This window comes from Protomyctophum bolini, assembly GCF_963924005.1.
Source record: "Protomyctophum bolini genome assembly, chromosome: 11".
In the NCBI taxonomy this organism is placed as follows: Eukaryota; Metazoa; Chordata; class Actinopteri; order Myctophiformes; family Myctophidae; genus Protomyctophum; species Protomyctophum bolini.
In genome coordinates this window covers 29888453-29911521 of record NC_137872.1, presented here as the reverse complement: position 1 = coordinate 29911521, position 23069 = coordinate 29888453, and the positions used below count along the sequence as shown (strand labels likewise).

General features: G+C 41.7%; 1 protein-coding gene across 1 annotated transcript; it reads left to right on the top strand.

The window, feature by feature from the left end:
• Positions 1-3743: 3743 nt before the first annotated feature.
• Positions 3744-22353, top strand: kcnj19a (potassium inwardly rectifying channel subfamily J member 19a). Its single transcript, XM_080776907.1, has 3 exons — positions 3744-4412; positions 14578-14794; positions 21340-22353. Exons 1-3 carry the CDS (start codon positions 3747-3749, stop codon positions 22008-22010), a joined length of 1554 nt encoding a protein of 517 aa, XP_080633033.1. The 5' UTR covers positions 3744-3746; the 3' UTR covers positions 22011-22353.
• The last annotated feature ends 716 nt before the right edge of the window (positions 22354-23069 follow it).

Here is a 23069-nt window from a genome sequence, read left to right as displayed (position 1 = left end):
TTATGTTACGTTGGACGTACAACAACAACAACCCAAAATGTAATTCAGTGTATTTATTGTTTTTGTGTTTTGGACCATGCCGGCAGTAAAAAAAGAAAAGAAAGAAAGGGAAAAAATCCTTCCATTAATTCCAACAAAGCTTCTCTGCAATTGGTTCCAGTTGATTGGGTGTAATGGGATGGAGTAAGGTAAGGCATCACTGCAGGGTTCTCTGTATCTAGTCTGGAAAACGTCTATTATGCCTGCTGTTTTAGCCAAAGAGACAGAGCTCTCCCCGCTGTGTCCAAAAAATACTTTGGTCTATACCAACTCACCCTGGCTGGCATACTTCATAGCAAACAGATAAATGACACATTAGTGGCCATAAGAGAGCAGGCTGGTAGTTACGTTATTTAAAAATATTGTATTATTACAAATTATTGGGCTCCTTCAATTCACATTTATAACTGATCAACAACATGTCAGTGCCTTGAGCCTGTTTCATAATCTTTTTTATTCTCTCCATCCTTCAGCAATGTTCAGGCCTACCAGACAACAGTCATGCTAGTCAGTGCATGCAACAGTCCGACCTCAAGTAACCTCTGTTCTTTGTGGTGAACTATTTCAATAATAATTTTATATGGGGACTGTTGGGGCCAATTTAATCTGGAACCTTTTTAAACTCCCACACTGCACCTGTACTTTATGTCATTATAATCTCTCTCTCTCTCTCTCTCAGACCCGTCTAAGCTCTGATATTCACCGCTTGTTGAAGAGCAACTCTGAGCCTTTGTCATCTTCTTTGTCTCAAACAGCTACCATGGTAACAAGCACGTATCATTTTCCTATGAACTCTGTCCAACATAACCTGTCTTAAGGATACCACAGGGATGTTTTTCTCCTGTTCCATCCGAGCTTGAGTCAAGTTGTCTGCCAGCAGGCAAGTAACGATCTCTAAAAGGCAATCCTTTGTTTAGCCTATACGTGTGCTGCAAAGCCTCCTGCAATGAATCATCTCAAGTAAATTAAGAGCAAATTTCACATAACATTGTTCCATGCTGTTACAGGACAGACAGAACAAATAAATAACTTCAAATGACAAGAGCACTCTATTCAATTCATAAATATAGATTTGATAGGATAATCCAATTGCACATACGTAACATGAGTCATGACATGCTGTCATCTTTTCATAACTATGTCTGACAAGCAGAGATGACAGGCATGTGCTTCAAGCCATATATTTGCATCGGTAGAAGTAGAATTTGTAAATGTTTAATGATCCTATCAATCAATGTAAGGTAGTTCATCTGATTAGGGAATTAATTAATTGTATTTTTAGTCTTGTAAATTACTGATAATGTGGAGAATTATGACTTTGGAAAGTCCAATCAGTATGCCTATTAATGGCCATGAACAATGTATGTAGGCTACAATGTTAACCTCAGTTGAACCCAAGATTGTGTAGGTACTATTTAGTTGGGAGAATGTAGTAACATTATTTCAATGATGAATTGATGATAGTACACCTCTTTAAGTAGCATTTCATGTGCTTGTTTTTCCTTCTGGCCTGATTGAAGCTCAGCCATGAGATTGCAATTACTAAATTATGCATCAGCATGCAAAACAGTGGACCTGTATGTGGTTTATAGGCCAGTGGTTCTCAACCTTTTCACATTTCACGCTGCAACCCCCCAAAATAATCATATTTGAACTGGGGGCCCCCAGTTAAAAGAACTTGGAACTGACAAGCACTTTAAATTGTGTAGGAGTTGGCATTACACTCTGTTCCACAGATACATATTGTGAAAATAGATGATCTATGATTCACGAGACGAGGAGCTATTTTCACAATAGGCTCTAGTTGTTGCTTACTTTTGATCCAGTAATAGACTTTTGTCATTTAACTTTTTATTATATTTTTAAATGGTCACTTTACTGTCATCTGGGGACCCTAACCCATGACAACCACTGGCAAGGCCCTTGTGGGCTGTCTGAATAAACAGCATACCAAGGTGAACATGTCCCTTTAAGTCTGTCCTTGGGGATGATATTAGTCCCAGGAGGCCTTCAATGGAGTATAGCCAGCCAATGCTCAATCAATAACAGGCTCCACCAGAAACAAGAGATGGCACATATTTAAGGTCAGGCTTGAAATGCTTTCTTTTTAGGGGCCTATGTCCAGCTTTGATGGTTTGTGTAAACACAAACATTGAAGACAAAAGTGTGTAAACAGACTTCACTTCACACAGGTGTGATTTTTTTTAAGTTACACTTGAATGTGTAAGATTATGCTATGCTTTACAGTAAATTACTTAATTATTAATCTGATCTAGGATTTTCAATTCAAGTTTTTGTATGGAAGTTATTGCATTTATATCCATTTCAATAGTTAAACATCTTTATTTGAACAAATCAGGGTAGGTGTGCTGTTGCCAATTAGTACTCATATTGCACATAGATCCCTCCTCCAGTAGATGGCGTAGTCCAACGTAAAGTGCAACCCTTACCCAGGAACCATTCATCTCCCAAAATTTGCATCGTTGCTTCTGAGCCTTTCTAATGAACCGTTCAACCAGACTTCCTAGAATAAATTCACTGATTTTCTGTGCTATTAATTCACATTGAGTTTCACTATCCACTTTCTTACAATTGAACTAAACTAGCCTGGAAGGCGTGTGTCGTATGATCGATCGTATCCTTTTCTGAATCCACATAAAAGTCTGATATTGAAGGTCAGGACTGTTCTGTCTCACAATTCAATTAAATTAGACTTTATTGTCTCCGAGGAGAAATTTGTCTTGGGCACCAAGAGACAGCGTTATACATTACACACACACACCACACACACACACACACACACACACACACACACACACACACACACACACACACAGTTCTGTAACTCCATACAGTTCTTAGTACAAAAAAATACAGTTCATAGTAGGCTACAAATAATTATCCTACCCACACTGTCCAAATATATCAAGGTTCAAGTATTGCAGTATTGCACTCTCACAAACACAGTCATTGCATAGACAGAGATAGATACAGTAAGTATACCGGTATTAAAGTACATTTTATTGACATAGCACTTCTCAAGAGAAAACTCACAAAGTGCTTTACATGCAGGAAATAGAAAGTTTTATAATAATAAATTGTACATAAGCCAGGCCTACATTGTTTTGTTTGTATTGTGTTCCACTTTTGCTCTGGCAATGTAAACGTATAGTTTTATCATGCCAATAAAGCTTCTTTCAATTGAAGAATTGAAATTTGAGAGAGAGAGAGAGAGAGAGAGAGAGAGAGAGGGGGGGGGGGAGAGAGAGAGAGAGAGAGAGAGAGAGAGAGAGAGAGAGTCCTTACAGTTCTCTTTCTCCCTCCCACAGATCCCTCTTTGATGATCTTCGACAACCCAACCCGCGTGTAGCTGTGAAAGGGAGACAACTAGGCTACCCCTCGCCTCGTCGCTGTTGGTTTATAGCACGTCATTGATTGGATCTGAGCTGAACTTCACTAAACTCACTTGTCTTGATTTTGTTTAAGTCACACCGTGACCACACAGTACTGTGAGATAACTCAGGGAATGTTGTTTTGTTTTAAAAGTATTTTAAACGGGTCAATTTGAGGATTTATCCTTGCGCTCTGGAATGGCCACCGCGCATTTTACGCACTGCAGATAACCAGTCGTTGGGACTAACAAACATAAAGATGAATTGAAACAACACAAGAATTTCCATCTACTTCAGGAGAACTCAGGTGAAAGCATGGCTGCGCTCCGTAGAAAATTTGGCGAAGACTACCAGGTGGTAAATACAAACAGGGCCACCACTTTTGCAGCGCCTGTCAAAAAGAAACGCCAGCGGTTCGTAGACAAGAACGGACGCTGCAACGTTCAGCACGGAAACGTCAGCGGAGAGACCAGCCGATACCTTTCTGATCTTTTCACCACTTTGGTGGACCTTAAATGGCGATGGAACATGCTCATCTTCATCCTAACATACACTATAGCGTGGTTGGTCATGGCATCTATGTGGTGGATCATCGCCTACATCAGAGGAGACATAAACCATGGCCACGATCCATCTTACACTCCGTGCGTGGCCAACGTTTACAACTTCCCCTCAGCTTTCCTATTTTTTATTGAAACCGAAGCCACAATCGGTTACGGCTACCGTTACATCACAGAGAAGTGCCCTGAGGGGATCATACTTTTCTTGTTCCAGTCACTTCTCGGCTCCATAGTGGACGCCTTTCTCATCGGCTGCATGTTCATAAAAATGTCCCAACCCAAGAAGCGCGCAGAGACACTGATGTTCAGCCAGGACTCAGTGATTTCTCAGCGCGACGGTAAACTGTGTCTCATGTTCCGCGTCGGCAACCTGCGAAACAGCCATATGGTGTCAGCGCAGATCAGGTGCAAACTCATAAAGGTAAGGCAAACAAGTGCCAGATGCGCTCTGCGCCACGGCGCTATTTACTGACCATAAACTGACCCAACAACATGCTTGTACCCAACCAAATCCCCAGAGTGCATGCAGGCTTGGAAAATTATTCACCTAGGCATGGCATGCAATTTATGAGCAAATCAAGTCCCCATGTAATTGGCTATTACTGTATCAAAGGGATCACATTATTGGTTCATAATGGGAATGGAAATGATGCAATCTTTCTGCTATAAGTCCCACTGCCGTTCCATTAGGTTATACTGTATAGGGGAGAAATAGAATCTTTTCTCATCTCTCGGCTATAAACCTCGAGTCAAAATATGCTATGCAAATTCGTTAAAATATAGCCATGCAAGGGAAATTGACAAGTCCACAGCACAGATTATTTGTATGTACGCTTAGCTCCTGAGTGCCAGCGAGTTTGCATCCTCATTTAATCTAAAGGTTCAAGCCCAGGATGAAAAGGAACAGAAAATATTGCATATGAAAGTCCAGAATAAATATTTTTGTTCCATGCTTGATTGATTTAAGCAGGTCTCACACATGTCTGCCTTGTTAAACAAAAAGGCTTTAGATTGCATTATTATAATCCATCACTGTGGCTGAGTGGCAGCCAGGCGCTTCTCAGAGCACTGAGAACTCTTTTTTAGTGAAAAGCAGCACCACTGTAGAAGCCTAATTTAAAGTTTAAAAGGACCAACACACCTGTAGAAAAACATGGATTTAATAGAGGCTGTTGCAGCTTAATTGGATGACTATAAAGTCACAAACCAATTACTAGTGGGCTTGAAACCTGCCCCTTCTCTCCCTTTCTCTGCCATATACCATACCATTTTGTAGGCAATCTATATACACTAATGAATACCATGGCACATCTTACATATACCGTAGATAATAAACCTCGCATAAAAAACACATGCAACCGTGAATCATATACCGTGGCCGTGCAGACGAGAATTCCCATGAAAGATAAGGGCGACTTGACTGTCATTTAAGTTCTTATTTTCCTGGAGCTGTTTTCAGTCACATGTACAATTATGTTCAATGTGCAAAATGGACTGTAAAGAAGATAAACAGCCTTGGCAAGGTGCTTGGAGCTTGTTTATCTCTATGTTCTGTTGCACATCCACATCAGCACAGCACATTGAGCTGAGTGTTGGTCAGCTTAATGATGCATGCAGGGGGAGAGGGAGGCGAGGAGAGCCCTGGTATTCTGTGTAGTCACAGGCAAGCAGATACAGAACAAGCCCGTCTGCCCTACAGCCATAAAGTAAAAGTACATATATGATTTCACCTGGTTCTCCCATAAAGTTGCCTCAGATTCTTAACTGCACAGCCTATACTGTAAAGCTGCATAACACACGTATTAGCCAGAATGTGGTAGTCAGGCAATTTATATACATTGTTTTATCAATGGATAAAAAGACATACAGAGTCACAGCAGGTTAATAAGGGAGAGAGAGAGCAGCTTTGTTGAGGGGAATAGAAATGGCACTACATCATTCTCAGTAGTCTATGCACTGGAGAACAACCTCTACAAAAGAAAACATACAGTACATTTGCATTTTGCAACCCCACCTGCTTTTCCCCACTCGTTGTGCGACAACATTGAGCATTCGAGAAAACTCAAGGCATCCGTGAGGGTTATAATGCACTAGTGCAGCGGCCAGCGGTCCCCAAACCATGCACTCCGTTACCTCCCGACCTAGCTGACACACCCGCCCAACGCTAAGTCTTGTTGCATTTGGCCGAAAATTACAATTGTTTTTTAATATGATTATGGCAAATAATCACAGAATGTCACTGCACTGAGAGTCATGCAGTTGCTGTACAGTCCAGCTCTATACATCTCCTTACAACAGGTTTACCGGTTTTTGCCATTTGTGTTAAATAACACCATAGCACCGCCTTCACGCACCCGCTAGACTCCTAGATGGTGTTCGCGCACCATGCGCCACAGTTTGGGAATCACTGCACTACTGGACACATGGGTGATTCACCTAGACTGCATGAATCTAAAATGAGTCACTCAGATCAGAGTTATGCAAGAATAGTTTATAGCTGTTAACACTCACTAACTAACAGGTACGAACCCACAATCCTTTTGGGACCCTGTTTACCTTTTTTGAGTGGCCTTCCAAAAGTACATCATGTGGCAGTCAAGTCTATGGACTTTAATGTTTGTTTAGGGCAGTAAATGACGACATACAGTGTATACAAATTGTAATAATTTTGTTTCATACAAGAAACAACCCAGGATGGACAAAGGAAAGAAACAATACAACTGTAACCAATGTGGAAAAAGCTTCACAAGAAAGAAGAAACAGTAAATGTAAACAGCACCAGAGAATTCATAGAATAAAGGAGCCAGCATGGAAAAGTGCATACAAGTGTGATTTCTTGTATTTTGGAAGGCAGTCCAAATACAAAAAAGGTAAAATGGGTCCCTAAAGAGCCTACCCACAACCATGACACAGAAACAATCAGGGCAGGCAGGCAATAAGTTTAAGTTCACACAGTTTAATACAGTAAACAGGCAAGGGTCAGAACCATGTCACAGACATATTTAACCAATAACCACATGAACCGCCAATCGCAAAATATTCAGCAAAAATAGTTAAAAGATTATACTTTCTCTCTATATCTAACATTTAAAATAATTGTTCATGATGTCATGAACATCATACCTTAGAGCTGTTGTGTGGAAATAATAAAAAGTCCCCCCCCCATTCTGTGTTTCCTAGAACTAAAAAGTTTTTTTCATATTACAGTTCTAGGAAACACAGAATGGGGGGGGACGGGGACTTTTTTTTATTATTTCCACACAACAGCCCTAAGGTATATTAATGACAGTAAAATGTAAAAAATGGGTGGTTTCCCCCTTTAACCGGCAGGGGTCACCGGATCAGGCAAAGAACTAGCACCCACTGCCATCCAGCCTAGGGAATCAGGCTTAGCGCAAAAGAACAGGTGGAGATGGACCCATACTGAGGAAGTAATGAGGGAATGAGCTGCAGGTGGGGAAATTGGGGGGGGGGGGGGGGGGGGGGGGGGGAACTAGGTAAGGGAATGTGGTGATGACACTTCAAATGACAATGACAATGAAAACAAATATAATTAAATTAATGAATGAATGCAGGCCAGGGAGATCAGAAGGATTCATGAGTCGTGACAATAGCATTGGTTGAGAATGCCCACTGCTATTTTTCACTGAAAGAAAGCAAAATCCAAAATAGCAATTGAAGTTGAACGCTTACTGTGCAGTACTTATGGAGAAATGATGGTGGTGCTGTTGAATAGCTAACTTCTAAGGCTCCAATTTGAACATAAATGCAATGACTAATATTCCTCTGTAATGTCTGTATATAAATTAATTACTGAAATTAGTATTATTTTATTGTACATCATTTTAAAAGAAAGGGTGTGTGCGTGTGCGCGTGTGTGTGTGTGTGTGTGTGTGTGTGTGTGTGTGTGCAGACTAGTATATGGATCAGGATCCCAAAGTTCTATGCAAGCCAAAGATAGAAGTGATGCTTGGCATTTTTGTCACTTGCTTTGAATAGGTTGTTGGCATGCCGTCCTTTTGCTTGGATCTTTCCTGTGTTTTCGTTGTCAGTCCATTCTTAGCCAAGTTCACACATTTCACACCAATTCCACAATGACCACAGCTGCCATAAAAAACACAAATTAAAAGACATTCACAGCTTGTGGCCATTGCCATTCTCAGCATGGCAATGTTGGTCCGTCTGTCTGGCTTATATATTTAGGCTTATTGAAATACACTGGATGAAAAATGTCTCTATCCATACACTAGAGATGTTTTTATTACTATTATACATATTTGTATTAGTCATATTCTTGTTAATACAATGTTAATACAATGTTAATTCTTGTTAATACAATGACAAATCAAGAAATCGGCCATTTCTGAGCACAAAAGTTATGTACCATTTTTGGGATAGTAGCTACCACCTACTGCCCAGCATGACTCGCCCCATGCAATACAGTGTGGACAATATGGGACAGATCATTCATGTTTTTCAACCTCAATGCTGAGTTTCACTAATCTACCATGTTGAATATGATTGTGTTAAATCCGGATGGATTTTGATTGCAAGCCGTGTTTGTGCATTGTGAACCTGCCTACGCAGGCGTGTATCTTAATCTAAATAGTGTTCTCTAAATAGTAAGGAAATATTTGCGCTGTCACTGCACTGGATTTAAGACCAGCTTAGGGTTGGTCTAAGGCTTTTTGACATTTCTCACTGTACTTAAGATAGCAATGAGCCAACAATGCACCAGAGTTTTCATTTTAAGACCAATAGGCCTAACGCCCATGGACTCACTGATGAGCCAAGCACATTGTAATACAATGTATTGGGCATGACTGGCCTCCCTGTAGTAAACTAGCAATGGTACCTGTGCTGCACTTAGTGCTGTTTTAACTGAATGCAAGATAGGGGGGCCCCAAGTCTTGTTTTGTGATACTTTGATTAAAGTGAAACTTTGATTGTAAGCTGACGCCATTTAGAAACAAACCTGGGAACATAGCTTGTTTGCAGACACAGTGGGCGTCCATTGTGATTTACCAGGGTTCTGCTAAAACGTCGTGGATGATAATCCTTACAGGAAGACAGTAAACAGCAGAGGAGCTGTCTTGTGGAGTCACACCATAAGCTGTCAAAAGCTAGCCTTGCAGGGCATCGCTGTCGGCTCCAGAGGGCATCGTGGTGGAACACCTTGCCAAAAACATGACAATAGCATGGCATGAAGAGAGTTAAGAAGCAGACAGACAGTATAGAATAGAGTGAGGAGCAGGAGATAGACAGGGAGACATATTGGAGAGTGACAGACTGAAAACACACAAACAAGAATAAAAGAGACTTTTCCTCCCCTCTTCTCATGGTATTTGCTTTGCTTTGTGCTCCAAATGTTTAAGAGGAATTATTGAGAGATGGGCTGGATAGACTATAGCCACAAGCACTTAAGATTGATTCCCACTTCTTTTTTCTAATGAGAGACAAGGCACAATTATACACTGGCTCAATACACGGGAGCTGTAGAAGTGATGAAAGGATAGAGGATGGCCTGGCTTGTAGGCATTAATTAGTGATTGTCCTGCATTTCTCTTTGCTCCTCCTCACAGGGAAATGTATAGTTTCTATGGTTGCAAAAGAAACAGTCACAAGAGGAGTGTATGAGTATGGGCATCCAGGCAAGACAATGCAATTTTATGTGTCTGCTTTACCCATAACATTAAGCAAAGGAAACACAATTATGCATAAAACAAAATCACGTGTATTGTTAGTCATTCAGCACACTGTTGTATCAAAGGTTATGTTATGGACAAAGAAAATTATCAGTCGTTTTGAATGATTAATTCAAGTCATTGGCTGGGTTTCCTGTACAAGTTTTGTGTCTGACTTATAGTGCCGCACATGCCCTCTAGGCCGCACACAGAAGCCTGTCTGCTGCCTAATTGGCTGCATGGCAGCCAATCGGGCACTATGTCCTTTTTTGGGAAACAAAACATAAAAAAACCTACAGATCTTCTTCGGGCCAAATTGATTTCATTTAGCACCTGGCTGTGAGTATCACCCCCAATCTTGAATCTTGACAAGAGAAAAATAAAACCCTGGCAATGAAGGCCTTCTCAGTGATGACACATCCCACATTACATATCCCAACCAATAAGCAAAATTGCCTTGGTGTGTCTGGTCAGAGTGAGAATCTAGCATTTTTGTCAGAATGGAACGAAGGTTTGCAGAGAAAGACAGCAGATCCTTATCGCTATCTCACAATCTGTGTGCAAGGAGAGTGTAGCAGAGTGCCAAAGGGACTTCTGTATGAAGCTAGTCAGTGTTTGTGTACACTACAGTCATCCATCTTTTTAACCGACAGAGACAAGGAGCCAAGAGCAGGATTGCTCCAAGCCAATGTAGGATAGATAACCCACACAGAAGGGCTAGTGGCAAAAAGGTCAGTGTACGACGTAAAAGCGTATAGGCCTATAAACACCTGACCAGCAAACAGCCCCTTCAACATAAAACTTGATTGACTAACTTAATCTTGGGGGCTTTATTCGGATAGTACAATCAGTGTTGACAGACAGGAAACAGAGAAAGAGAGTACAGAGAGAGAGGTGCAGCAAAGGCCGTTGGGCTCGGGAATCAAACCTGCAACTTGCTGTCAGGCTTCATCAGCACTTTCATAGCATACAACACAATATCACAGTATAAAAACTTAAAATAACAACTAGAAGAAGTGCCCCTCGGGCCACAGGTCTCCAGTAAGGATTGATATTTGAATCTGAAGGACTAAAGAAAGTGTTGCACATAAGTTGGCCTCCTGGTGGCGCTCGAAAAGGCAGAATTGAAAAATGCAGGCCAGGGAGTGTGCATACAAAGTTTTACACAGATCGGTGCAGTTAAACAAAAACTTTACAGAAAGAGGATAATTCATGCTTTCCGTAGGCTATAGCTGCAATGTTGGTGAGTTTGACGTTGTGTAATACAATCAGATAGAACTTTTCTGTTTGGATGAATGGGAGGATGGGCTGTCTATGGGAAGTTGCACCTAGTTAGCACCTTGCTGGCAAGATGGCCGCGGTCTGATTATCGTCAATTGAGAGACTGTGTACCAATTTACGTGATGTTTGGACAAAATCTGTAGGTGTACTGTCAAAAAATGTGTTTAGCAAAAATCTGCCTCCTGGTGGAACTATACCAGGCCCATGTGAAAAGGTAGGTTCAGCTCTGGCATCCAGGGAGTGTTTGTGCAGAGTTTGGCTGTGATCAAGCTAACGGTGCCAGAGAATAGTTGTCCACAGACGTACATACACATGGATGGACGGACTCCCCATGCCTTCGGCTTGGTGGAGAATTACAACATAAAAATCAACCACATGTCTAAGACAAATTATACAAAACACAGGTAGCAGCACCATGCAGGCTTTAGCAGCAGCAGCATTTCAGTTTACTGTCAAACTCACTTTTACGTATTCACGCTTCTGTGACATGAATCTAAACAAGCGACTCATATTCATGGGAGATATAAATAAACAGTAATGCTCTCTGGCGTGGATGAATAGGTTACTCATGCTTCATGGTTAGCGTCTTGGGTAGATACACCACAGGGCAATGTCACCAAGGTCAGTATAGGATTGGGGTGTGGCTGGAGTGGATCAGTAGTTCTAGCACATTATTCTATACTCAGAAGACTGACAGTTGTTTTAATGAACCTTTAATGAATCTTTTAATTTTCAACACAGCTTTTGAATAATTTGCAAGAATTGTCTGCTTGTGTATATTTCCTCATTACTGCCACTGTAATCAGGACTGCCACCCACTTGTGTAGGACTATTTTGGAAGTTCAGATAAACCATTACAATATAGAATATCATTTTGAATTGACCTGGACATGACTTTATAGAGGGTGGGAATGCTTGTGTGTGTGTGTGTGTGTGTGTGTGTGTGTGTGTGTGTGTGTGTGTGTGTGTGTGTGAGAGAGGGGGGATGTTTGAAGGAGGAGGAGTGCAGAGGAACGAGTTGAAACGTGGTACTTGCACTTCAAAAAGCTCCTAGGAAATCCTGCAGTGGAGGAGGATGGCCTGATAGCTCCTGTCTTACATGACCTTCCCATAGCAGATGCAGCATGGATGAGGGCCAGAGGGCCAAGGACAGGGGTGAGGAGTATGGAGTGACACCCGCGGTTCTCAAGTGCGTGCCCATAGACATTAAAGGACGTGTTGGATTTTATCAATCAAGCATGCACGTGTGGCGATCTGCCGGAGCTGTGGCACACAACAATGATCATCATTCCAGTATACCACACACCGCTGTTAGAGTACTGTATGAGTCTGAGTGGCTAGTGGCTGAAACTCTGAAAGAATATGAAAAGAGAGCGTTGCATGCACATTCACAGCCAGTATAAAAGAGGAAATATACCTCAGGCTTAGATTAGTTGTCATTTTCTTATTGTTGAGTTTTCTAGTATGTTCTAGTATGTGTGTTATTGTCAACGGTTTTGATTAGTCTGACAAATCTCAGCCTTTATTGGTTATTGTGGCTTTAGAGGTCCCTTTGACATTTTGAAGATAATGTTTTCATCTGAAATCAAATCACACAGAGAAAACCAATTTAGAAACACATTAAAGCTATTTGATTTCATTATTCCCAGATGTGTTGATACAGAGAAAAACATTACTGTCTGGCTACTGTTTTTCATTTCTTTCTATTGAATGGTTTTTCTGATTGTTTTTGCGTTCATGTGTACCGTAACTTTCTTTTACATCGTGATGATCTTGTGTGTCTGGACTCTGCAACGAAACTGGTTAAAATTTCAAGTTCTTTGCGAGGAGTTTCATATTTAAGTAACCTCGGGTTCAGAAAATGTGCTGAATGCTCACTGTCAGAAAAAGAAAAACTTAAAAAGAAGAAGAATGAAGTCAGGAAACAGAGAATGAGAGAGATCTCATTAAAGGGGAAATAATAGAATTAAGTCAGGAAACAGCAAGAGAGTGATCTCATTAAATTAATAATTATGAACAGATTGGTACAGGGACCTATCAGATTGATTATGGAGGACGACAGAAAGAAACTTCTTGTTCAGCAGTCAGTGCCTTTCCCCCCACCATCATCTGGGCAATTAAATGCTTCCGCACCAGTTGGCACTCTGCGGGCAAAAGACCTGTCCAAACATGGCTGTCATCTCCTACACCCCCGTGGAAGTCCTGGAGGAAATCAATGTGAAGGGCCAAGTCTGTAGCCAATGCAAACAAAGCACCAATAAATATTCAGGAGAGAATATACCTTCAGGTTGGCCTGAGAGGGAGAGAGCAACCTTTTATAGTTTCACAAGGTAGTATTACACAAAGTGTTAATGTAACACAGCTCTGTTTACACCTTTATTTTATTCCTATTTATATTCAATATGTATTTGTACATACATTGTTTTATCTTGATTGTCTTGTTCCACTTTCGCTTTGGCAATGTAAACGTACGTTTTCTCATGCCAATAAAGCTCATTTGAATTGAATTGAATTGAGAGAGAGAGTGAGCGCACAATCCTTTTCAGGTGAATCAGGGGGTATTTTAACTACGTACTTAAGCTATTTTACGTGACACGTGAGCTTTAATAGATCTGCTATTTCTTACTTAATAAAATGTAATTGAAAGCCAAATAAGTCAAAACCAGTAAGATGCCCTGAGGGCGAGAAGTGACCTCAGCCTAAAGAGCGAGGTCATGTGCACGCATACGCCTGGGTGACAGCAGACGGCAGACTGCTGGGTGAGCAATGGCGCTTTGGCATCAACATATGGAATGAATTCTGTACTGGCCAGATCTAATGGTTTGAGGTCAGATATAGAGTTCCTGGCCGGCTCCATATACAGTATGCAGATCTAGGTGATGATCCAGTCTTCTCCATGTATGGTTCATTGGTTATCCAGGGTTAGATGAGGTCAGTGTCGTGATCTTCATATATGGAGATGGCCATATATGGTGGCGTGACGTGTCATGAGGCATGATGTCACGAGGCGTGATCATATATGGAGGTGTGATGTCACGAGGCGTGACGATATATGGAGGTGTGTTGTCACAAGGCATGACCATATATGGAGGTATGTCACGAGGCGTGACCATATATGGAGGCATGGGGTGACTATTGCCGGACGGACAGGAGATGCCAGTTCTCCTAGCAAACTGATGCCCAAATAAGGTGCCCGGTTAAAATGAAACTCCTAGGCTCCTAATACCTAATACCAAGGATCGAAAGGTCACTGCTTCTAAACAATTATTCCACACCTCAATTTATGCCACGATCACACTGGTAAAAGTAACTGCAAGCCTGCAAGGTGATTGATCTTCTCAGCTTAATTAAGCAACAAGCTCCTTGCATTTATATGTATAAAGTGAAGTCATCTCCTATTAAATAAAACATCAGCATCATTCCACCATGTATCAAGCACACCGAATCAACATTGCCATGGTGTAAAATCCTGAAGTTTAATTTACAAATTGATAAATGAACACTAAATGCACAGTGTGCATGTAGTGATATCATGCATCTAATTAATGTAGGCTACCTCCTCCCTCATCTACTGTATCCCTCCCTCTTGTTCTCTCTCTCTCTCTCTCACCACTCTCTTAGTCTCGTCAAACCCCAGAGGGGGAGTTCCTGCCACTTGACCAGTGTGAGTTGGATGTGGGTTTCGGGACGGGTGCGGACCAGCTCTTTCTGGTGTCCCCTCTCACCATCTGCCATGAAATCAACACCAAGAGCCCCTTTTTCGACCTGTCCCAGCGCTCGCTCAAGAATGAACAGTTTGAGATTGTCGTCATCCTGGAGGGCATCGTGGAGACCACAGGTGAAGAATCATCTTCCATATCATGTTATGCCTCTTGTGTCTTTCTTATAGAGATACAGATATACAAGATACAGTTTGATTGATTGATTGATTGATTGATTGAATAGTGAGAAGTTCCACTCCACTCCAGACAGAAAGAGAAAGATGAGATACCGGCCAAAACGGTCAGCAAAGAACACTGTTTTATACTCTAGTTATTTTACCTTCTATTCCGTCCATGGGAACACATAGATTGGTACGGGAATTATTTGATTTCACTGCCATTCCTCTCTCACCCTGTCCCTCACTCTCATTGCCTCCATCTGTGCTTCTCCTAGCTCTGGTCCATAGTGTTAGAAGGACGTCTCCTTAACACTATCACGCTATGGTTCTTTCAACTAACTGCACACGCCATGAAAGGCGACTGCTGGAAAAATAGAAAGAACACTTTCGCTACTCAGCAATACACCAATACAAAATGGGTTTGTAGAGTTGAAAGCCTACTGTCCCTAGTGGACGCACTCTGAGCCCATATAAAATGCACTTTTTGGCCAGAAAAGAAAATATTTCACCGAAAAAAGAAAAAATATGTTTTAGTTACTCCACTGCGCCTCTCAATCGGGGGAAATCCCATTGACCAGATTTTTCCTTCCGGTGAAATACTTTATTTTCTGGCCCAAAAGTGTGTTTATACGTGTGGTGGGTGGCTCAGAGTGTGTCCACTAGGGAAAGTAGGCTTTCGACTCCACAAAACCGTCAGTGTATAGGTGAGTAGCGAAAGTGTTCTATATATTTATGCAGCAGTAGACAGGCATTGCAGCCTTTCATGCGTGCGCATGAATTTGTAAGTACCATAGCGTTAAGGAGACCAGAGCTATCGTTATCCCTGCATAGCGTTATTTTGACATTGTCCTAGGTAGAGCCATGCACTGTGCTGAATAGGCTCAGAGTAACAGAAAGGGATCAGCACAGAAAGCAGCAGTCTGTGCTCTGTTGATAATGTCATTACATCTGGCTGCAGCCCCTCTCTGCCTCTGTCTCTCTATCTCTGCCTCTGTCTCTCTCTCTCCTCTGATATGAGGAGCCAGACAGAGGAGAGGAAACAATGACAGTATCACCCTCTGTAGGCCAAGAGTAAGACCTCCACGTCCACGACTACCAGACAAGGAGCCTACTAAGATAAACTATTATACTTTTACATGGAATCACTCCGATAACCTACCCCTAATAAACATATAGCCCCTGCTGACACAATTAAACTTGGTGATAGTCTCCCTGACTCTTTTCAATTATATCAGCGAGTTGTCATCATACAGTAATTGGCTTAATGGCTGATGCTGTTTATTATCTCGAAAAACGTCTGTCGACTGACTTCAAACTTGTCGCATGGTACAGACAGATGGTACAATGGGTATTGCATAACTGTGTGGGGCTTGTGCATGCAATCCCAATTAGCATGCACATGAACACATGAAAACTCCATCTTTAAATAGTCAACAGAATAAAGTTTCAACTTAAGCACAAAAGAACAAAGTGGCAAACCTGCAGAGAGTAGAATTGGATCGCTACCAAATTAGGTGTCTCTGCTCTGATTTTATTTGGTGGTTAAAATTAACTAAACAACACAATAATTTCTATACAGTTACATATTTAACCAAATTTAACCATCTTCTGTAAATAACCAGTCTGTCTCAACTGATCTCAACAGAAATTCTAATTCCAAACTAATATCTGAGAAATCAAATGCAATAAAACTCAGAGCACTTCATCTTCCCTCCTGCATATGATTTCCTGTCATTTCTCTCAAAGATTTATCTAAATTAATTTTGCGCTGCAGCGCAAACCCACAATCTCCCATTTCAATCTAGTGCCTCAAGAAGCTTCTGCCTCCAGTGCACTCACTTGCATTCAGCCATAAAGGGATTCCCTTAGCTGTGAATCTATACCAAGTGAAGTACTTCATTCAAGGTTGTAAGAAAGACCTCACTATACAGTATTCTATTTGTTTACAAAAAAGAAAGACCTTTTCTTATCCACTTCTTTGAAACTAATAGAATACACCCACACACTGTGTATTTGCTCGGTACAGGAGTATTTTCTTATTTAATGAAGCAACGTTTCGGTCCCTCCGGACCTTCCTTATCCACTTCTTGACTTCATCATACAACAAATAGCGAAAATAGATGTACAAAATCCAAACAAAATGAAATGGTTAACATTTAATATTATCAACCAAAAATGTCAGACAATCTACATTCCCCCCCCCCCCCCAAAAAAATGCATGGATAAAACAACAAATATTATTAACCAGAGGGGGATATCAAGGCATGGATTTCCCATATGCAGCTTTTGACCCCAGGTAAACAATGGATATGGAACCTTCTTCCTCATGCTTTGCAGGACATACTGTATATTGCTTCTATTCCTCAAACTCTGTATGACGGCAAATGGCATAACAATTTGATCCACAGTTTGAGCTTTTCTCTTTCATCTATATATATTACGGGTAACTAGATTAACCCATTTTGGGCGGGAACCCCTTTTGGTGTTAGCATTACGTTATGCTTTAGCTATTGAAAAATAGAAGCTCTACAAGCTCATAGCTTGTAGGTCTGCTATTTTCGAGGAGTGATCATTAGCATTAGCACATACCCTTTACCTCTCGTCAGAAACGGTTACATGTCCGGAGCGATGCGATGTGAGACGAAGTCACAAATGAAATCCGATCATCGTAGATGGCAGAAAAATTATTAAACACAGAGATTTATGTATATAAAATACATTTGTGTACAGTAATGACTGTACACAAATGCTACCTTAGAATGTAGGCCTATTTGACAGTGCATAAACACAATTGCCTTCACATTAATGAGTGTCAATGAGCACCAGCTGAACACACACACACACACACACACTCATTTCTCTCCAAAAGCCCTTGAATATGATTAAGGATTACTGTGATTTAGTAACCTCAGTTTTTTTTCCAGGGACCACAAAGGGGCGCCCCTGCAGGTCGCATTTGGCCACCAGTTGAAAACCCCTGACGTATATACTGCACGTTCCACCTTTTCAATATCTACATGTGTGTGTTCTTGCATGAATAATAGTAGTGGTTAGATTGTTGTGGGAACAGAAAGACAAAGGTCTTGTTTATTATGACAGGGTGCACAGGTGTGCACCCTTGGTTGACATGTAAGACATGTAACACTGTGAGGATTAAGCGGGACGCATACTCACTCACGTCAATGTGTTGTCTAACCTCAATGTGACGTCTTGGCACAAGGCGCAAACAAATCAGTCAGCTCCATATGGGCACAAAAGAGGCATGATGCACATATATGGGCATATACTGATGACATCAGAGGGACTAAAAAGGGAAAGGACTGACAGCGCATGTTTGTCGGATCGACGGTGTGGACGTGTGGTGAAGGCGTGAGGGCTGCATATCATTGCGAACGCAGTGATTGCGAATGCAGTGAGCACTTACTATGAGACCTAGCAGATCATGTCTGTCTGTCTGTGTGTCTGTCTGTCTGTCTGTCTGTCCCGCTTTTGTGCCCATATATGGAGCTGAGTGATTTGTGTCACCATGACTCAGCCATAACCATATAAGGAGTCCCCAAAGCAGCTATACGTCCAAAACCCAAATATGTACGAGCTGCGTTCGCTTCCCGCGTTTGCGCGTCTTACTGGTATATTAGACCTTGTAGATCTGTATTAGTTCTGGGGTTTCCCCCAGAATAGGAATGATACTCAAGTGGTTAACAAAACCGTTTAGGCTGTTAGCAGAGGCACAGGCATAATAGGAAACATCAGCACTGTGGAATCATAAATGCCTATCGATTGAGAAGAGTAAACGATGCAGACAGAAATGCCAAGGGAACTATTTTAAGAATTATAAGAGCTGAGGTCAAACAGAAATGGTAGAGGCAAATTGAAGAAGGCACTGCTGTCGTTATACATAGGACCAGGCACTATAGTATCAACAGGTTCTTAGTTATTAAAGGAAAACTATCACGCTGTTGATGTGCATTTTAGTTAATTGTTGTTGATGGTTTTCATAGTCATACAAACAACAATGTATGATACAATCCACTCTGACTGTTCAGACAATAAGCGTAAAGGTACTTTCAGACGGGCATCGATTAACACAGGCGTTATCGCCTGGATCAACGACAGGTCTGCTCATGAAGGGTGCGACAACGCAAGCGTAAGAAAGAAGCTCAACAGAATCCAGTTCTAGTCAGTCTCGGGCGTGTGCACGAAATGAGCACACGTGCGACAATTTCATGAAACCGTGCTCACGTAAATAATAATGATAGTAATAATAATAATGGCTCAAATGTATATAGCGCTATTCTAAATACCCAAAGCGCTTTACATAGAACACTAGGAACAGACTTTATTCAAGAAAACAAAAAACAAGGCCAAACAAGTACAAGATCAGTGTCGCCCCTCGAGTTCTATGCGCGTACAGAAAAAAACACAGGTCTGCATGCTCATATGATGGTCTCTGATTAATATTGTGTATCGATATCAAGACAACTATATTTCGCTGTAAAAACAGTAAACAAGGACAATGTCATCACAGCCCCCAAGGGTAGCGGATAAAAATCTGGGTTTTTGTCACATATTTGCACATTTGACTACAAATGATCACAAGGGCTCAGCTTTGCGGTATTTCAGGGACACATAGAAGAGTGTTTTATTGCTGTTAATGGAACATAAAACTATAGAGATGAAGTAGCTCTGGTCCATAGCTCTAATGCGTTTCATTTAGAGCTATGTTACTCTCAACTTCCGCCGCTCGCATGAATGCAGACCAGCCTCTCCTCTTTAGTGTAAATAAAAAGAACGTTTTTGCTACTCACCAAAACAAAGGCGGGTTGTGTCATTAGAAAGCCTACTTTCCTTAGTGGACGCACTGAGCCCCCCACCACACGTATAAACTGTACTTTTTAGCCAGAAATTGATTTTTTTTCACCAGAGGAAAAATATTCTCTATGGAGCAAATCTCTGGGCAATATCGGTAGAAGGCACAGTGGAGTAACTAAAAGTATTATTTTTCCAGTGGAAACAAAATCCCCTTTTGGCCAAAAAGTACAGTTTATACGTGTGTGGCTCAGAGTGCGTCCACTAAGGAAAGTAGGCTTTCTAATGACACGACCCGCCTTTGTTTTGGTGAGAAGCAAAAACGTTCTTTTTATTTATGCTAAAGAGGAGAGGCTGGTCTGCATTCATGCGAGCGGCGGAAGTTGAGAGTAACATAGCTCTAAATGAAACGCATTAGAGCTATGGACCAGAGCTATAGATGAAGTAGAGGAGTGCTCTTGGTAATATAATGGTGTGTACGCAATAAATAAATATAGGTTGGCAGGTAAATGGTACGGTTTAAAAGCATGGCTAATCCATCCATTAAAAGGCTAACATGGGAACCGTCAGGGAATATACTGAAATATTTGGAGATAATGCTGGAAATTGAGCTCAACTTATGAATAGATTTCTGTTTTTCGGCTCAGGAGCAATTTAAGCCATTACAGCAGTGTGCATTCAAAACCATTTTACAGTTACGTAAAAAGGCTGGAATTATGGTTCCTGCTACTGAGGTATTGAAGCATGAAGTGTACAAGGAGAGAGTGCTAATTAGCCTGATCAGACATAAACAACTGCCAATTATCACAACTCACACAGGAGACAAATAAGTTGGATGATTCACCCGTTAGAAAAGGTCTCATCAGAAATGACTCACCATGAAAACAGTACCGCATCTGTGGATCTAGGAGTTGTTTGCTAAATGCCCAATAACATATAAAGAGATCCTCAGCCACTTATTATGTACTCAATTTGATTCCATTAAGTTAATTCAAGCAACTTGCCTGGAGCTGGATACAACAAAAAAAATTAGAGGACATTTGACATTGCTACATAAGGTACAATATTGGCCTTATTGGCCAAGCGCTCCCACCAACATGTTATTGGTTAGCCGATTTGCTCGTTTACATATGATGTAAGTTTTCCCTTCAATGTCATGGCGTTTAATGTTTTGATGTTTAATTTACGTCATATTTAGCGGAATTATCAGCTCTTATCATCATACATCATCATGCGTCATCTCATACTGGCCAATCAGAATGCCTGTTGCCTGTGATTGGTTAGCTGATTTGCTCGTTTAGTTTACATATGATGTAAATTTTCCCTTCAATGTCAATGGCGTTTAATGTTTTGATGTTTAATTTACGTTTATGTCATGTTTAGCGGAATTCTGACGTAATTTCGCCTTTCATTGTCAATGGCAAATCTTGAGACATGTGGGGATAAAAGCTGTTTATAGAAGGGGCTAGCACCTTAAGGGATAAATAAGGGATTATCTTTTTCTTTTTTATTTATTAGTAAATATAGCGTATGACATATATCGGTGAAAAAAAGAAAATAACTTTTTAGGCTTTTTTGTGCCTTTTTGTCACTTTCTGATTATGTGGTCCACACACTAGTATTCAGTGTGCTACCAGCATGCCTTGAAGAAAAAGAAAATTAATCCATCATGATCACTTCTCTCTCCATCTCAGGTATGACATGCCAGGCACGGACGTCATATACCGAGGATGAAGTGTTGTGGGGCCACCGTTTCTTGCCCGTCATGTCCCTGGAGGACGGTTTCTTCAGGGTGGACTACTCACAGTTCCACAGCACATTCGAGGTAACCACTCCACCCTACAGTGTCAAGGAATATGAGGAGAAGACCTCTATGCCCTCCCCAATGTCAACTCCCAACCCAGCACTCGGAGAAGGCTGCGGAGGCCGACGAAATCGAGTGTTCTCCGTAGATTGCATCCACACTGCAGAGGAGGGTGGACGCCAGGGGCGGGCTGGGGGCCGACTGCCAAGCAAGCTCGAGAGGATGAGCTCGTCTGGAAGGGAGGATCTGCAGCGGAAGGTCCTGCTGCTTAGCTCCCAGCACTCGGAGAAGGCCTGCAGCACCGGAGACCTGCCGCTCAAGATCCAGCGCCTCAGCTCCTCTCCCGGCCCCGAGGCTGAGACCCGACTCCAGCTCAAATCTCTTAAGGTGGGCTTTGAACCGATGACTAAGTCTACCGGAGACCTGTACCATCAACACAGCCCGCCACCAACGCCGACCACGGTGGCGCCACTCCCCATGCACAGCCCGTTGCCGTCGGCCAGAGGGAGGCCAGAGGACAACCTGCCAGCCAAGCTACGGAAGATGAACGCTGACCGCTGAAACTGACCTCTGAGCCTCTCCCAGAGGGACACTGATCACAAGCTGATCAGGCAACCCAGGCATATACTGCCCCTGACCACAAACAAACATAACCCGACATGAATGGAAGTGGAAATTTAGCGCTGTACTTTATTCCAACAAGACAAGGATAGGTACAGACTGATGGTTTATTGGCTAATTATTGATTTATCTTCCTTTTTTGTTTTTGAGAGACAACCTTTACTGGAATTACTGTGATTTTTGTGTTCAATAACAATTTAATTCATGCAGGCTTTGTTACACACACACAGACACAGACGCGCGCACGTGGTGCCACGTGCACACACACACACACACACACACACACACACACACACACACACACACACACACACTCTAAACAATATGTATTATATTACTACACACAAGGAAATTATCTTAAAAACCCATGTGCATGTATACATAACGTGTATATTTGTATGCACCGTTGCACTTCATAGTTGATCTCTTAGTTTTAACAAAATATAAATTTAAATTATAATGAGATGATAATAAATGCGATTTGATCTTTCACATCCAATTGTTTTGTTTTGTTGCAATCATTAATAGCCTAGGATAACCATAGTTTTTCTTGTAGGTCTTTTGTGCATCAGTCCTTGACACTACACATACTGCAGTTTCATGTGATGTGGTTTCTAATGTCCTCATTTCAGCTCCTGCAGAAACTATGGTGCCAGTCAGACGATATTGCTATTCGGAGGTCCATGGCACGGACCATTTTGGGAACCCCCCCCCCCCCCCCCCCGGTCTAGCACAGGGTTGGTCTCTATGTTCCCATAAAAGTAAAGCAATCACCATGCATCTCACGCTGCCACATGCAGACTGCAAATCACGTATGGCTTCTATAATTACTGCCCACCATTGTAAAATGTATAGGTTCTCCTACCCTAGTAAGCCATTCAAGCCTCCTAGGACTCTAAAAGGAAATGGTGGATGTTTTGTAGATAGGCTATAAAGGCAGTGGTAGTAGACTCCAGCACACATCACACACATTGAAGGTCTTTATGGACCTTCATTGTG